Below are 18,484 nucleotides of genomic sequence, written 5' to 3' on the forward strand. Positions count from 1 at the left end.
CATTGCCGTTGCAAGGCCCAATTAACCAATGTTTGTTTGTTTTTTGGTGAGCCTGGATGCTAGGGATTCTCCACTTGTTAAAGTATGCAAGCCTGCTTGTCCTTGGAGAAAGCTAAGGTATTCTCAGAGGTCATTAGACTTCATATTCTCACAATCCTACCCACCTCCCCTTGGAGTTGTCTCCTTCATTATTTTATTTTTATTCTTTTTGCTTTGAAACTAAACTGAGAGGACAGTGTTCTTGCAGCGGGCAGGAAGACATTCACGCATGCACATTGGAATTTGGCTTGCTTTTCATAAAGCTCTGACTTTTTACTTTGGCATAAATGCCGGACAGGGCGACGCAGATCGGTGTCTACCCACGTGAGCATATGAAGCCTGCTGTCCTCAAAGAATACCTTCTATAGGTAAGTGCCTTCGCTTTACTGAAAATCATTACCAGCCAATTGCATAGTATTGTGTTCAAAAGGTTATAACCCCCCCACCACCACTATTCCCCTAGCTTTATCAGACCTCTTCAGGCATATCTACATAGTAACATAGTAGATGACGGTAGATAGAGACCTATATGGTCTTTCCAGTCTGCCCAGCAAGATAAACTCATTGTATGTGCTATTTTATATATATACCTGACCTTGATTTGTACTTGCCATTTTCAGGGCACAGACCATAGAAGTCTGTCCAACAGTAGCTTTGCTTCCCAATTACTGGTGTTGCCACCCAATCTCCGCTAACCTTCTGTGGATCCATTCCTTCTGAACAGGATTCCTTTGTGTTTATCCCACCCATTTTTGAATTCTGTTACCGTTTCATCTCCACCACCTTCCGCCTGAGGGTATTCCAAGTATCCATCACCCTCTCCTTGAAAAAATGCTTCATTTTCCTGAGTCTGCCCCCCTTCAACCTCTATTCGTGTTCTACCACCTTCCCGTCTCCAGAAAAGGATAGTTTTAGGATTAATACATTTCAAATATTTGAACGTCTGTATCATATCACCCCTGTTTCTCCTTTCCTCCAGGGTTTACATGTTCAGGTCAGTAAGTCTGTCCTCATACATCTTGTAATACAAATCCCATACCATTTTTGTAGCTTTACTTTGAACTGCTTCAAGTCTTTTTACATCCTTATCAAGATACCTGTATGGCCTTTAAAACTGAACACAATACTCCAGGTGGGGCCTTGTCCATGACTTGTACAGGGGCATCAACACCTCCTTTCTTCTGCTGGTTACACCTCTCTCTATACAGCCTAACATCCTTTTGGCTACGGCCCACCGCCTTGTCACACTATGTCATCGCCTTCAAATTCTCAGATACTATCCCCCAAAATCCCTCTCTCTGCCTGTGCATATCAGGACTCTCACCGCTTAACACATACGTCTCCCATATATTTCTACTCCTTAAGTGCATCACTTTTTACCCCTCTGGGGTGTCCACTCTGTTACAAATCTTGGTATCATCCACAAAAAGGCAATCTTTACTTCTAACCCTTCGGCAATGTCACTTATAAACATATTGAACAGAAACTGCTCCAGCAACAAAACTGAAGACATTCCACTATTCACCTTTCCCTCCTCCAAGTGAATTCCATTAACCATCACCCTCTGGCGTCTGTGCGTCAACCACTTCCTAATCCAGTTCACCACTTTAGGTCCTATCTTCATCTTGGAGACCATCTCTCTCATTTGTCAGTGAAAACGGTGATGAGCTGCTTCTTGAGATCAAACTTCCCTAAACACAGTCTCTGTCAGACAGTCTGGAACAGAAGATTTATTCAATTTCTGTTGTGGTAGTACCGATCTGGAACAGTCCAGATCAGACTTTGAAGAAGCAGGCCCTTAGAATCTGAGAGGACTTGTAGTTCCAAAGGCTTGGGTAGCACAGACTGTCATCCCAGATCTTTGCTGAACCTGATTCTCTTGACCTTGTTGTCTTGGGGAGTTCATTTCTTTGATAAACGTTTTGTCCTCCTTTGGTTATAACTTGCGCTTTCCATTCATAATCACAACCAACTTGTAATCCATGCCATTGAAGTTCTTTTTTTTGCACTGAGAAAGTTCTTTCCTTCTCACCAGTCTCAGTATTCAAGTCGGGATATATCCTCACATTTGCATTATCATAGTTACACACTTTAATTTTCTTGCCTTCCTTAGCATCATGTCTGTATCTTTTGGAGTACTTTTAACACAAAAGCTGTGGGCGGGGCATTAAGATTTGGTTTAGGTCTAAGTTCCCTATGTGCCCTTTCAATTTCAAATGAAGGGGAGGCAGTGGTTTCTGGGAAACAGTCTGGAAACATAGTGAATCAGTGATGCTCCCTTTTGCCTTCTGGGATACCAATTGTTCACAAATTGGACCCTCTGTGCGTTTTCTTGGTCCTCTATCTTTTCCATCAGTATTACAATCTGATGCTGAACTTGGGTTTAATGGATTTGTCTTCTGCCCCTGCCGCTTCCAGTTCCTCAAATCATCTTTCAAAGGCCTCCATGTGGTTGTTTCAAACCGCTCCTCCAGGTGCATAACCACCATTTCCAAGTATGATTAGCCCTTCTGTTCTCTTGTAGTACTACTAACATCCTGTAACATCATAAGTACATAAGTACATAAGTAGTGCCATACTGGGAAAGACCAAAGGTCCATCTAGCCCAGCATCCTGTCACCGACAGTGGCCAATCCAGGTCAAGGGCACCTGGCACGCTCCCCAACGTAAAAACATTCCAGACAAGTTATACCTAAAAATGAGGAATTTTTTCCAGTCCATTTATAGCGGTCTATGGACTTGTCCTTTAGGAATCTATCTAACCCCTTTTTAAACTCCGTCAAGCTAACCGCCGTACCACGTTCTCCGGCAATGAATTCCAGAGTCTAATTACACGTTGGGTGAAGAAAAATTTTCTCCGATTCGTTTTAAATTTACCACACTGTAGCTTCAACTCATGCCCTCTAGTCCTAGTATTTTGGATAGCCGTGAACAGTCGCTTCACATCCACCCGATCCATTCCACTCATTATTTTATACACTTCTATCATATCTCCCCTCAGCCGTCTCTTCTCCAAGCTGAAAAGCCCTAGCCTTCTCAGCCTCTCTTCATAGGAAAGTCGTCCCATCCCCACTATCATTTTCGCCCCCTTCGCTGTACCTTTTCAATTCTACTATATCTTTTTTGAGATACGGAGACCAGTTACTGACACAATACTCCAGGTGTGGTCGCACCATGGAGCGATACAACGGCATTATAACATCCGCCACACCTGGGACTCCATACCCTTCCTAATAAACCCCAACATTCTATTCGCTTTCCTAGCCGCAGCAGCACACTGAGCAGAAGGTTTCAGCGTATCATCGACGACGACACCCAGATCCCTTTCTGATCCGTAACTCCTAACGCGGAACCTTGCAAGACGTAGCTATAATTCCTTGCTTTTCTCAAGGAAACAGCATGAGATCTGGGAGGGGAAGATCCATTTGGGCTTCCTTCAACACCCGCAGGCAGTACTGTCTTGGCTGCACACAGATCTTTGAAGTGGAGGGCATTGGTTTTAATTTTTTTGGCATGATTGCTCAGTATGTTCTGTAGCCCAGCTGAATGGGTAGATGGTTTCTTGTCAGTCTCCCCTCTAGTCGAAGGTCCTTGCTGCCAGGTGTGGTGGTGTCAAAAGTAGATTTTAGCTTTTTCTTGCAGCCCTGCATTATAATCTTAAAAAGGCCCTGATTCCTGCCACGAGGAGCATAATAGTTATTTGTATTTGCTATACCGTTTTTGCTAACTAGGAGGGCAAGTGACAAGATAGTGTTTCATTAATTCATCCAGATTCTAAGGCAAGATATGGTAGGGAAAAGGTAGAACACATAAGACAGGAGCAGGGGTAGAGAAAGGGGATACAGAGTAAGAGAAGGTGAATGAGACGAGTACTCAATGATAGCATCATAAAAGCTACCTAAGGGCAGAAAGTATGCCTGCAAAAAAAGCCAGGCCTTCACAGCAGCCTTAAAGATTTTAAAAGATGATTCGGTATGGATGGTAAGGGGAAGTGAGTTCCAGTGAAATGGGGCAGCAAAATAAAAAGCCCTGTGCTAGTCAATTCCAACCAATCATAGTACCGTGAAGGCGGTCACTGCTTGCCAAGCCTCTCATCTATAGTAAATTTCAGAAGACCGTGGCAATTTATTATCACATCTCTTGCAAGGAGTATTCCTGTGAAGAACAAGCAAGCAAGAACCCTTTTTTTTGGTCTCTGATGTGTGTCCCATCTTGGCTGCAGGTGCCATTGGAAGTCTAGTCATTTTTATTTTAAAGTTGGGTTGCTTTATGCAGGAAGGAGTGGAGTAGATGGTGGGGAATTTGACTGAGGGAACTGAGAAAACATGGTGGAGAAAGATAATGGATTGGTAGTAGGGAAAGAATGAGGAGGGATTGGAGAAGAGAGGTAAAGAAACAAGGGGAAAAAATGAAACGAACAATGGAGATGAGTGGAAGTATTGTGAAACACTGAGGAAGTAATGGAAAAAAGGAGAATGAGAATGTACAAAGAAAGAATAACTGAGGCAGTATGTGGAAAAATTGAAGGGAGGTGGGAAGAGAATGGTTGGGGAGAAATTGAAAGGAGTGATGGGTAGTAGAGGATGAACAAAACTTTTATTTTTATTTTTTATTTATTTATTGCATTTGTATCCCACATTTTCCCACCTTTTTGCGGGCTCAGTGTGGCTTACAATACAGTTTGTTACAATTCGGTTATGGATTACATTGTGAAAAGTTATATGAGACAAAATCAAAGTATCGTTAAGGAATATATCAATGGAAAAGAACATTGAATTTTTTGGCTGAAACTCAGTCTGGGACCAAAATTCGCTGCCTGGTTTCATCTGAACAAAAGCAGGCCCCACTCCTGAACCCCCTGAACAAAATCAGCTCCAAAGTGGTAGCTCCCCTCCCCCACCCCTGATGGGACTACCTTACAAACCCTAGTGGCCTAGTTGGGGCAGGAGCAGTCCCTTGTTGCTCCTGCCCCTGTTGGCTGCACAGTCAAAATGACTGCTAGAACGTCCCGCAGTAGTCTCATGGCACCCATTTTGAGATTAGAGCTGACAAGGTCAGGAGTGACCTGGATGACTGCTGCCTATGCAAGCTTCAATCTCAGAATGGCTGTTGCAGTCTCCTGCGGCCTTCTCACAAGGCTGGGGATCTCTTCTGCTTCAGCTAGGCCACTAGACTACTAGGATTTGTAAGGTAGGCTTGGGGTGGGGAGAGGGCTGATTTGTTTGGGGGGGGGGGGTTGGGAGTGGTTCCTTCTCTTGTTTGGGGGAGGAAGAGGGGTGTGGGAAACTACCTTTCAGGGGGAGAGGGAGTTTCGGCTTCAATGCATGGGCGGTCTTCAGCCGAAACCCAAATCAAGACCAAATTTGAATTTCTGGCTGATTTTGGCACAGAAACCAAATGGAAATGCGGTCAGCTTCTAATGGGATGGGAAAAAATTAGTTAGCTAGAATTAAATATCTTAGGAGGAAGAAAGGTTGAATGGATTTATGCCGAATTTAATGCAGATTGCGTTGGATGATTTGAAATTCCTAATCTTCCTCTGGCTACGAGAGGGTGAGAAGAATGTTGAGAGAGAAAGATACTTGAAGGGGAAATAGATGTTTGAGAGGTTGGGAAACCTGGGTAGGGAAGGGTAAGATAGTTAAGATGGGGTTTGAACATGGAAAGAAGTGCATAGCTAGATGGAGATGGGGCTGGAAGGAGATAAGAGCAACACAAGAGACTGGAAGGCATACAAGGATAGTAGGTAAGGGAAAAAAGGGTGCAATAAAGGACTGAAGATGCAGTAGGACTGAGACAGGAGGGTAAAAAGGTGGTAGTTGAGGAATAAGATGGGGCAGCAGATGAGAGGTAAAAGATGGGAGAATTGCAGAGGGGAATGAAGAATTGAGAGGTATAATGTGGAAGAGACAAACATAGAAGAACAAAGAGCCTCTGCGCAGGTAAAAGCCAGATAAGCAAGCACAGCGAAGTAGACAAAAAAAGATGATGACAAAAATGTCTAGTGGACTGAAAGAGTTACCTGTAACATCAGAAGTTTATTTCACAAAAAGAACTGGAGTCCCTGTAATTTGTGACTATTGTGATATCTGAGATCACTAGAGCGTCCGAGAAACTGTGTATCGACAATAGGGAACAATCACAGTCTAACTCGTCTAGGATGCACCATGACAGAACACTGATGTGCACAGGTAAAAGAACTCTGAGTCCGTTAGATGTTTTTGTTATAATGTGGAAGAGACGTGGCAGGGAGAGGAAGAAAGAAGAATAAATAGAAATTAATGGAAAGAAGAAAAGACTGATTATGAAAACAGTGGAAAAATAACTGAGAAGTAATCATTAAAGTACTTACAAATGAAATATCTGTTCATGTGGCTTTCAAATGTTTGTAATCATGTTAGGTTTCTAGAGTAAAAACTGATGGGTAACATGGAGCAGAGCTCTTTTCTTGGCTGTATGTCTTGCAATGTTTTGCAAGTGCTAATTTTAATTTTTTGCCTTTCCCCTAGGGAAAGAGGTTGTATGCACTTTTAATTATCACTTTTCTTCTAGCCCTGGCCCCGTTTCTCTTTCCCAACTCTCACTCCACATCCTATCTACAGTAATCCATGTCTGTATTTTTCTGCTTATAAGTACTTCTAATATATAAAGGTGGAATAGCCATTCTTTATAGGTTTATTGCCTCTGGCAGTCAAATGAAAATAGAAAAATTGGCTATAAACAGGTGTACTGACTAGATAGCAGGATATGTCTGAACATGAGCAGTTCCAACTAAAATACAATTTTTAAGTATTTGGGATTCAACATTTTTCATGTACCTGTTAGTCATTGGTTAATTGTGGTTGTTTTATCTGTTAGTAGGCTTTGTTTTGATGTTGACCTTGTATTCTGCCTTGGGCTTACTAGGTAAGGCAGATTTATAAATTCAAATGAACTAAACTGAATCTGTAAAATTGCTTGTATTCTAAGTATGTAAACGTGACCTCTCCTTCTGTCAATATACCTTTCAGGCAACTTTCAGCAAGATTCCTATTGGTTTCATACCTCTTGGAACAACCAGCACACTCAGCCACACACTTTATCTTCAAAGCTCCAGCAGAGTGAAGTAAGTCATTGGTTGGGCAATAGGGAATGTGGTGATCTGGTTAATAACATTTTCTGTCCCCTTGCTTGATTTATTTACTTTGATATCTTGTCACCAAATTTAAGATGTCTGTGACCTATATAAAATATTATAAAATAAAATAACCACCTATATATAGAACATAACACAAACCAACACAAGAAAATTAATGTATAAGACTACAAAGACTGGGCATCCAAATGGCAGATTAAATTTAATGTGGAAAAATGCAAAGTGATGCACATTGGGCAGAATAATCTGAATTATAGTTATCTGAATCTAGGGTCCATCCTAGGAGTCAGCACTCAAGAAAAGGATCTAGGTGTTATTGTAGGCAATATGCTGAAATCTTCTGCTCAGTGTGTGGTGGCAGCCAAAAAAGCAAACAGAATGCTAGGGGTGCAAAATAAGACCAAGAATATTATAATGCCTCTGTATCGCTCCATGTGCGACCTCACCTTGAGTATTGTGTCAGAAAAAGATATAACGGAATTAGAAAAGGTTTAAAGAAGAGCAAGCAATATGATAATAGGGATGGAACTCCTCTCGTATGAAGAAAAGCTAAAGAGTTTAGGGCTCTTCAGCTTGTAAAAGAGACTGCTGAGGGGGATATGATTGAGGTCTATAAAATTCTGAGTGGAATAGAACTGGTAAAAGTGAATCGATTTTTCACTCTTTCAGAAAGTACAAAGACCAGGGGACACTCAATGAAATTACATGTAAATACTTTTAAAACAAATAGGAGGAAATATTTTTTCACTCAAAGAATAGTTAAGCTGTGGAACTCACTACTGGAGGATGTGGTAACAGCGGTTAGAGTATCTGGGTTTAAAAATGGTTTGGGGATCATGTGACGCCATGCGGGAGGGTAGACGCATGTGAACTGCTCTCCGGCACCCATACCAATCCTTCGAGAATTGGGCAGAATTTTGAAACTTGTAAAAGCAAAATCTGCAACCGGAAAGGCGGCAGTACATACCAGGCGCTTTTTCGTCAGTTAAAATGGAAGCGATGGCAGCAAAATCGGCTCAGAAAGAGAAGCTCCAGAACAAACCGCCAGAAACAAAATGGTGGCTTCTCTGAGTCCCGCGGGCTCAACAATTTCATCTGCGTGGGTGGCCAAATAACCTCCGAAATGACGGCGGTCTTAGAAGAGATGCTGGAACGACGATTGACACCCATCGGCACTAAGCTAGAGCAAGTACAAAACTGCATGGAAGATCTAATTCGCAAGTGTGTAGCCTTCCAAACGAGAACTAGTGAAGTAGAAGATAGAGTGACAGAGATCGAGGGCACACAACAGAATCTGCAAAAGAAAATAGAAACTCTGGAGCACAAGGTAGAGGACCTGGAGAATCGCTCCAGAAGAAACAACCTACCTCTGGTGGGGTTCCCGGAAAGAATGGGGGGCAAAGATCTGACTGCAGGACTTGAGCGCTGGCTCACAGAGGTTGTTTCCTTTCCTGCCCATTTGGGGCCATTAAGAGTGGAGAGAGCTCACAGGCTGGGACCCCGCAATACTAACGCAAGCAAACCGAGAGTGATCATTCTGCGTGTGCTAAACTTTGCTCATAAGCAGTTCTTATTGAGGTCCTCACGTGTGGATAACACCTTGATGTATGAAAATAAACGGATCCTGTGTTTCCAGGACTACTCAGTGGGAGTGACGGGAAGACGGCGTGCTTTTTCGCCGCTCTGTACCAAGCTTTTCTCTTGGAAAATCAGATTTGCTTTGTTATATCCTGCTGTGCTAAGAATCACCCATAATGGGACAACGCATTCGTTTGAGTGGTTAGTGGAGGCGCAGAGATATGTGAATCAGCTGGAGGAGGAGGAATTTGCAGATGACTCTGGATGAATGCTATTGCGCCGAGAGGAGCGTAGAATTTTTTCCACTCCCGGGGGAGTGGAGATGTGCTGGAGACGAGAGTGGACAGGATGAATCATTTGGAACTGAATAATAAAGACACTCTCGTAGAGCTGGAGGGCCGAGAGGTATAGGTTGGGGCAAGGAAATATACTGTCACGTTTTCCAAAAACGCAGGAACTCGGATTGTGAGCCCTTGGGCCACTGCTGAGGAGCGGCAGCGGCAGGCACAAGAGAAAACCAGAAAACAAGCCAAGTCAGGGCAGGCAGCAGACACAAGAGAAAACCAGGAAACAAGCTGGGTCTGGGCAGACAGCAGAATCAGGCAAGAAACTAAAACAAGAAACCAGACTAGGCAGAAGTGCACAGCGCACCAACATACCAGGGACCTTAGACGATGCAAAGGCCAAGCAGAGAGTTTCAAAATGGCTAATAAGCCCAGCAGGAGCTGAGGCTCAGGAGCTGCAATCACCAGGCAACTAAGGGTGCTGTGCAGGTTCAAACAAAACAAGCAAGTCTGGCAGGCCGGAAGATCCGGACTAGACTGGGCTGAAATCTGGAGTGGGTGACAGCACACAGACAATCTAATGCAGCCAGCACACAGAGACAGAGACAGAACCAACTCTCAAAGAACAGACAGAAGCCAGTTCAGAAGCTGACCACAGGAAATACGGTGAGTCAGAGAGGGGTCACGGCCACAGACGTGACATATACCATGCGACGACTTTCTATAGAGGGGGAGGGGATTGATTAGAAGTGGTAAACTCAAAAAGTGGTTTGTTGCAAAGGTTGCAGGTGTTGTTATAGATTACAGGGTAAAAGTTTGGGATGGAGGTTTGGGAGTCTTAAAATATTGGTGAATGAGGGGAGAGGATGGGGTGGCATTAAGACGTGATAGTTTCCTCTTTAGGGAACGTTTGGTATAGGAGTATAGGGTTTGGGGGAGGGGGGAGATGGGAAGAGGGGGATGTGGGGGGAGGTTGACTATGGAATAAGTGTGGGGCTGTTATTAATTATATTAGTGTGGCGATGGGGATCAAGAATAGGATTGGAACCAGTGAGGTGCTGGCTGAGAAGCCTCTCTGGAGATAGAATTCAAAAAATCATGACAGTGTTACCTTTGGTTGGTGGTGCCTATGGTAAAGTTGGTTTCCTGGAATGTCGGAGGCATTAACTCCCTGATAAAAAGATCAAGAATCTTACAACAACTGCAGCGGTATAAAGTTGACACAGGCAGAACATGCTAAATTAAAAACATCGTGGGTAGGAGACTGTGTAGCTGCAGCGGCCATAGGAAAGAAAGGAGGAGAGGCGGTGTTAGTCCATAGGGGAGTGGCAGCCGCCCATTAAGCCAATATTCATTGAATCCAGGGGGTAGGTTTGTCTTAGTAGAATTGGAAATGCAGGGTCAAAAAATTGTATTATGTAACATATATGCACCCAATCAATATGACAAAAAGTTACACTAGTGTTACAAATCACTTGCTTAATTGCACAGGGGCCTGTTTGGTGGTTGGGGGGGGGGGCGACTTTAACACGGTATGGGATCCACAATTAGATAGTTCACAGGGAATTCGTAGAGACGTGGGGGCATCCGATAGGGGATTGCGCCGCATGGGGAATTTGTTAGACCTGGTTGATGTGTGGCGGGTGCTTCACCCCACGGAGAGGGATTACACGCACTTGTCAAGAGCCCATTCCACACAGGCAAGGATTGATTATGTACTGGTTTCTACGGGATTATTTGGAAAAGTTCTAAAGGCAGAGATTGGGACATACACAATCTCAGATCATGCCTGGGGTACTCATGGAATGGTCAATATGCTCTCATATGGAGGAAGGGGCAGGTGGAGGTTCCTGACGGAATTATACAGAGATCCAAACTTTAAAGGGAAAATTGTGGGGTGCTGGCGAAATTACGCTAACCTAAATAGGGGGTATGTAGATGACCCAATTCTATATTGGGATGCTGCGAAGGCGGTACTCCTGGGAGAGGTCATTAGTTATTCGCATCATGTGAAAGTGGCACGCAATAGAGAGAGCTTGAGATTTGAGTGCACAAATCTGTAAAGCATGTAGATTGTTCGGGCAGACACATAGCATGGCCCACAGAACACGTTTAATGGAACTGCAAGTGGTGTTAAATGAGCACTTGCACCAGAGAGCCTCTAAATCTCAAGCTTACTATAAATATCAACTATATTTACATGGCAACAAGATGGGACGCCTATTAGCTAGATTGGTGAAACCCAGAGGAGGAGGGGGAAGGGTGCTCCAGCTGAAGGATAGCCAAGGGGTAGTAGTGTGGAAAGATGAGGATATTTGTAGGGTCTTTCAAGAATTCTACAGTAGGTTATATGATAAACCTCAGGAGCAGGGGCTGCAAGGGAATCTATACTTAGAAAACCTTAATTTTCCGACCTTGAGGCAGGCAGATCTGGAAAAATTGCATAGACCAATAGAGGAAGAAGAGGTAACTTTGGTGTGATAGCAAGGGGTCAACTTTTCAAAACCCCAGGGCCGGATGGGCTTAGAATGGAATTTTATAAAACCTTAGGAGAAGAAATCATACCAACATTGACCAGATATTTAAATAGAGCAGTGGACATGGAGCAGTTGCCGCACACGTTATCTTTGGTGCAAATAGTTGTCCTGCCAAAGCCGGGTAAAGATCCAGCCAGGCCAGAGTCCTACCGTCCTATTTCTTTACTCAATGTAGAAGCGAAAATGCTAGCTAAGATAATAGCCAATTGGGTGGCAGGAGTATTACCGAGATTGCTACACGAGGCTCAGGTAGGATTTGTGGAGGGGAGGACGGTAGCAAAAAATTTAAGGAGAATTCTGATGGCATTGGAGACTCAAAAGAGGAATAAGACCCCATCAATGCTTATTAGTTTCAATGCAGAAAAAGCATTTGACAAGGTTCGGTGGGACTTTATGTTTACCACCTTGCAGGCGTATGGTTTTGGGGGACGCTTCATATCTGTAGTCAAAGCCCTCTATCATGCTCCCCAAGCTACAGTTTTGGTAAATGGTTTAGAATCACAGACCTTTCCCATACTTCAAGGAACAAGACAGGGGCGCCCACTATCACCTCTATTTGTTTTAACTTTGGATCCTCTTATTAGGGACGTGATGGATAATGCATTAGTGAAAGGAGTAAGGGTGGGAGATAGGGATTTCAAAATTGCGGCATTCGCAGATGACCTACTAGTGTTGCTGACAGACCCAAAGGAGTCATTCATGGCCTTAATGGAAATCCTGAGGGAATATGGTGACTTTGCGGGTTTACATCTAAATTTGGCTAAGTCGGAGGCGTTGGCCTCCTCAGAAGAGGTGAGATTATTATGGGGTGGAGATTTTCTGCTGGCTTGGGCAGATGGCTCATTTAGATACCTGGGTATTAGGCTGACACTGGATTTGGAGCAGTTTTTTAACCTCAATATCACAGAATTGACCAGAGATACTAAGACTTAACTGGAAAAATGGGGGGACCTCCCACTATCGTTTCGAGGGAGGGTAAATATAGTGCACATGATAGTATTTCCTAAGTGGCTCAATGTACTGCGGACGCTGCCACTGCTACAGAAGGGTCTGAAGAGGCTATATGGGGTATTTAGTAGATTCTGTTGGGTAAAGAAGAAACCAAAGGTGAGGTTTTCCTACCTGCTAGGGAGTTGGAAGCAGGGGGGGCTGGGGATCCCCGATTTATATGTGTACAACCAAGCCTGTCTATTACGACATTTAGGGGACTGGTTTTGTCAGATGAAATTATATACCCCGATCGACATGGAAAGGGAATATTTGTCACCGTATGATTTCTTCTCGTTGTTGCATATGACACAGAGACAACTTCCGCGACAATACAGAAGCTGTGTGATACTGGTGTGGAAAGGGCTGGTGAAAAAACTGGGGGGGGGGGGGGGGGGGGGGGGGGAAACTATAGGGTGTCTGACCAACTGGCAATAAGGGAAAATCTAGCTTTTCAACCAGGAACAGATAACCCTGTATTTATAAAATGGGAGACTTCAAGCTTTACCCTGGACAGACTTAACGGAAGATGTACAAGAAGAATTATCATCAGCCTTTTCTTTGGAGGCACAAGTGAAAGTACCCCTGGCCTACCATCATCGCCATATAAAGGATACGGTATCTGAAATGGATTACAAGTGACTGGCAGAAAGCTGGGAGAGAGACTTGCCTATTACACTAACACCAGATCAACTTAGAGAACATATAATATCTATTCGACGACATTCGGCTTATGCTACCCAATGGGATATACAATACAAAATAGCTCTGAGGATATATATAACACCAAGGAGGGCATTCCACATGGGAGTGTCCCCTTGGGGCGAATGCCCGAAATGCAAAGCAGAAGGAGCAACACTGGGGCATATGTTATGGTCGTGCAAAGGTATCAGAACTTTTTGGAGGACACTCATGGCCCAAGTATCAACTTTGTGGTGGGTACGCTGGCACAGCGATGCCAGGCTGTTGCTGGGCTGTTGGTCAATTCCGCAACAGGGCCCAAAAGGCATGAAGGCCTTTGTGAAAAAATCTATTATAACAGCAAAACAATGCATCCTGGCTGAGTGGATTACAAATAGATACCCCACTTTTCAGGGGTGGAGATTGCGGATGATCCACTTAATTCGGATCGCGAGGATGGGTATAAAACAATTTTCCTCGGAAAGAGGCGAGAAGTGGACAAACTGCTGGAGCCTATTCTTGGATACCTTAACACCAGCTGCTCGAAGCCGCCTTATGAACAGATAGTTGTTTAACCAATACTGGTGGAGTGAATGTATTTTGACTAGTTAAAGAAGGGGTTTAATGGGAAGGGTAGGGTGGGAAGGGTGGGATAGGGAAACGACTTTGACTCAAGATTAGGAACCTTATCTGGAAAGAGCAAGTTGCAAAAGGTCAAGTCGGGGGACAGGGAGCTGGGGTATAAAAGTTACAAAGGTTTTCAAGTTATAATGTTATGAATATACGTGATATGCTGATTGGTGAAATGTTTAGCTTGAAATGTCAGTGCTGTTGACTAATAAAAATGATTAAAACATAAAATGGGAGAGAGAGGGAATTAGGAAGCTGGAGCATCTCTTGGGGAATGACAGGGAATTAATAGGCTATGAAGAATTGCAGAGGCGGATAGGAGTCTCCTGGGGGAATAGATTCGCATATGTTCAAATTAAACACTATGTGTCTGCCTTAGATCAGTCTATGTTGAGACAGAGTTTGGGGCAAAGAATGAGAGATTTTTTTCAAGAGATGGAAGTCAGTGTCAGCACTCCACAAGGCACTGATCCGTCGGGACCTCCAACAAAAGATTTGGAGACCATTAGGGATAGATGGGAAACAAGAAGCAGGGAGCCCTCTGGTGGGTTGGGAAGTGAGAACTATGTTGGGGAGTATTGCTGCCCTCACGTCAGATGAAAGGCTGCGAGAGTGTGGCTATCGGACAATCATGCGTGGCTTTATGTCAGGGCAACAGTTGTCACACATAGGTCTCCCGCAAGGAGTGAGCTGTGTCAAATGCAAGCAAATCCCACACACACTGTTCCATGCATTTTGGGCATGTCCAGGGGTAAAGGCCTTCTGGACATGGGTTAGGAGATTCCTGTCCCGGATACTAGGATTAACAGTAACAGGAACTTGGGATCACTTTGTACTGGATACGAAAAGGGCTTTCAGTGCCCATGCAGTGGGGACACATATGTTATGTCGTAAACTGTGCTTGGTGGCTCGGAAGACTGTTCTGCAGTATTGGACGGTTTCGGAACCACCAGCCTATTGGCACTGGAGAAACCAAGTACATCTGCTAGCAACATGGGAAGCACGGGAGGCGAGGGGTTCCCCAAAAAGGCATGCTCAATTTTAGCGGATATAGGATCCCTATTTGGAGCAGTTAAGCCCTAAAGGACGTAGTCTAATCCTCAACCGGCATCATGCGACACCCTAGTATAACCTTGGACAGCCTTGAACACACAAATCTGAAGTTCACAGACAGCAGGGAGGGGGGGGGGGACTCCTCTGGGCTATCAGAACACAAGTCCAGAGGGGGATAGGGGGAAGGGGTGGGGGGAAGGGGAAGAGGGGAGGGATGGACCAAAGCGCTGGGTACTAGTACATTCATGCATCTGAGGTCACATTTAACCTATGGGGATTGGTGAAGATTTCGGTGGGAATTATAGTTAAGTTACATGCTCTTAATGAGAGGTCTGAGAACATCACTGGAAGAAGGGGAGGGTAGGGGGGGAGAGGGTGAAAATGGAAAAAATGTTAGACTATGATAATGAACACAGATGATAATTGCCTTTGTTTTATTATAGGTTCATTTGTAATAGCTGAATTTCTGTACTGGTTTTCAATAAAAACGTTGAAACATAAAACGGTTTGGACAAGTTCTTGGAGGAAAATGTCTATAGTCTTACTGAGATGTAATTATTTTTATTTTATTATGATTTATTTACCGCCTTTTTGAAGGAATTCACTCAAGGTGGTGTAAAGGAAGAATAAGTGAAACACAAGCAATTACAGCACTACAAATATTAAACAAATGCAAAGTATGGCATAGTATAGCGAAGGTACTTACCTGTAGCAGGCATAGGAGCCAACTTTTCAAAATTATTGGGGGTGCTAAGCCCAATGGAAATAACCCCTCCCTGGACACATACAAGGATTTTTCTCAATATTGGGGGTGCTCAAGCACCCACAGAGTCGGCTCCAATGGTAGCAGGTATTCTCCTAGGACAGCAGGCCTTATATGGGGGAAGCCACTGTTTACTCCGGGATTGATAGCATGGAATATTGCTACTAATTAGGTTTCTTGGCCACTATTGGAAGCAGGATACTGGGCTAGATGGACCATTGGTCTGACCCAGTATGGCTATTCTTAATGAATTGAAAGTAACTTTGAAAAAAAACCATGCTTTCCAAATCTTTCCAAGTGTTTCCTCACAACCTTTTACCTTATTCGTATTGCTTAACTGAACTATTGAAGCATTTAATATACCAGGGACCCTGTTTACTAAGCCGCACTAGAGGCATGCTAGCATTTTTATCACGTACTAAGTAGTGTGCACTAACCATGTAGATTCCTATAATATTCCTCTCAGCATCTACACTGTTAGCGCATGGTAATTTTTAGCACATGCAAAAACGCTAGCGCACCTTGGTAAACAGGGCCCTAGGGAAATTATCCAAAATGCACAATTTTGCACATAACTGAATGGTGTGTGCACATCATCACATTAAATCCCATAATTTCCCAGGGTGCTATGGCAGAGACTTAAAAATTGCTGGGCCCTGTATGAGCAGCTAACTAGAATGATTGGTACTCGGCCAAGGTAAATCACTCTGTGCTTCATGTTCTTGCCATGCTGAAAATTCAGATAGATAAAGACATCAGGAGGGGAGAGGATGGGAAACATGGAAAAGCTATCAGGAAAGCAAAGCGGCAAATGGAGGAAAAGATAGCTAATACAGTAAAATTGGGGGACAAGACCTTTTTCATATATGTAAGTGGCAAGAGGAAGTGCCATAAAGCATTGTGAGGCTCAAAGCTGAGGGAGAGAAATACGTGGAAGATAAGGATAAAGCTGAACTGCTTAAAGATTATTTTAGCTCTGTGTTCATGAATGAAAAACCGGGGGTAGGGCTGCAAAAAACAAAGGCTAAAGGGGATGGATGTATGGTAGACCAAGACCCATTTATGGTGGACTGTGTTCGTGAGGGGCTTGCCAAACTAAAAATAGACAGAGCGATGAGGCCTGATGGGATACACCCGAGGGTGCTTAAGGAACTTGGAGAAGTTCTGTCGGCTCTGCTGACGGACCTCTTCAATGCTTCCTTAGAAACTGGAGTGGTCCCGGTGGACTGGAGAAAGGGCGGATGTGGTTCCTTTGCACAAGAGTGGAAGTAAGGAGGTGGTAGGGAATTACAGACCTGTCAGTCTGACCTCGGTGGTGAGTAAGCTAATGGAAACGCTTCTAAAGAAGAGGATTGTGACATTTCTTGAACATGGAATTCGGGACCGAGGCAGCATGGCTTCACTAGTGGCAGGTCGTGTCAGACGAATCTGACTGTCTTCTTCGACTGGGTGACCAAACAGTTGGATGTGGGAGGGGCGCTTGATGTGGTATACTTGGATTTCAGCAAAGCCTTTGACATGGTTCCGCACAGGTGACTGATAAATAAATTGAGTGCCCTCGGTGTGGGACCTAGAGTAACTGATTGGGTAAAAATTGTTTGAATGGTGGGAGACAGAGGGTGGCAGTAAATGGAGCTTGCTCTGAAGAAAAGGATGTCGTCAGTGGAGTACCACAGGGATCGGTCCTGGGGCCGGCTCTTTTTAACGTCTTTGTGAGCGATATTGCGGAAAGGCTGTCTGGTAAGGTCTGTCTCTTTGCGGATGATATTAAACTCTGCAACAGGGTGGACAGCCTGGAGGGTGTGAATGACATGAGGAAGGACCTAGCGAAGCTGGAGGAATGGACCGATATTTGGCAACTAAGGTTTAATCCCCAAAAATGCAGGGTCATGCACTTGGGTCGCAAAAATCCGAGGGAACGGTACAGTATAGGGGGTGTAGTGCTTCAGTGTGTGAAGGAAGAGCGGGACCTGGGGCTGATTGTGTCTGACGACCTTAAAGCTTTCAAACAGGTAGAAAAAGCGACCGCCAAAGCCAGAAGAATGCTTGGGTGTATAAAGAGAGGCATGACCAGCAGGAAAAAGGAGGTGATAGTGCCATTGTATAAGTCTCTGGTGAGGCCCCATTTGGAGTACTGCGTGCAGTTCTGGAGACCGCACCTATGGAAAGATATAAACAGGATGGAGTCGGTCCAGAGGGCGGCTACGAAATTAGTAAGCAGTCTTGAATGCAAAAATTATAGGGACAGGCTTATGTACCTCAACATGTATAGGCTGGAAGAGAGGAGACATGATAGAAACATTTAAATATCTCAAGGGCATTTATGTACAGGAAGAGAGTCTTTTTCAAATGAAGGAGAGCTCTGGAATGAGGGGGCATATGACAAAGATAAGAGGGAATAGGCTTAGGAGTAACCTAAGGAAGTATTATTTCACAGAAAGGAGGTGTGGAGTCGACTCCCGGTGGAGGTGATGGAGTCGAGGACTGTTCCAGAATTTAAAATGGCATGGGATAAGCATGTGGGATTGTTTAGGAACAGGAAGAATTAGGGGTTACAGAGGATGGGCAGACTGGATGGGTCATATGGCCTTTATCTGCCGTCATGTTTCTATGTTTCAACCTACTGCCTTGATCAAATTGGCAAAAAGTTAAATTTTGGGGAATTATGAACCTGTCAAGTGTGCACATCCTCACCTTAGGTACCTTTGTGCTCAGCATTTTTCCCATACTGCCCCAGTCTGCACACCTGACTGGTCCTGAACTTACTTAATGGTGGCAAGGGCTTGTATGGGAGGAG

The 18,484-nt window shown here is 44.2% G+C and overlaps 1 protein-coding gene across 2 annotated transcripts in view; it reads left to right on the plus strand.

Annotated features, from left to right (window-relative positions):
* The window catches only part of AGK (acylglycerol kinase), a 731,903-nt gene that overhangs the window by 402,462 nt on the left and 310,957 nt on the right, over positions 1-18,484 (plus strand). For both annotated transcript variants that reach the window (XM_030216389.1, XM_030216388.1), the window contains exon 8: positions 7,050-7,144. In XM_030216389.1, coding sequence (XP_030072249.1) covers positions 7,050-7,144 — 95 coding nt within the window. The remainder of the gene's footprint in view (positions 1-7,049; positions 7,145-18,484) is intronic.

Source organism: Microcaecilia unicolor, chromosome 10 (assembly GCF_901765095.1).
Source record: "Microcaecilia unicolor chromosome 10, aMicUni1.1, whole genome shotgun sequence".
Taxonomy (NCBI): Eukaryota; Metazoa; Chordata; class Amphibia; order Gymnophiona; family Siphonopidae; genus Microcaecilia; species Microcaecilia unicolor.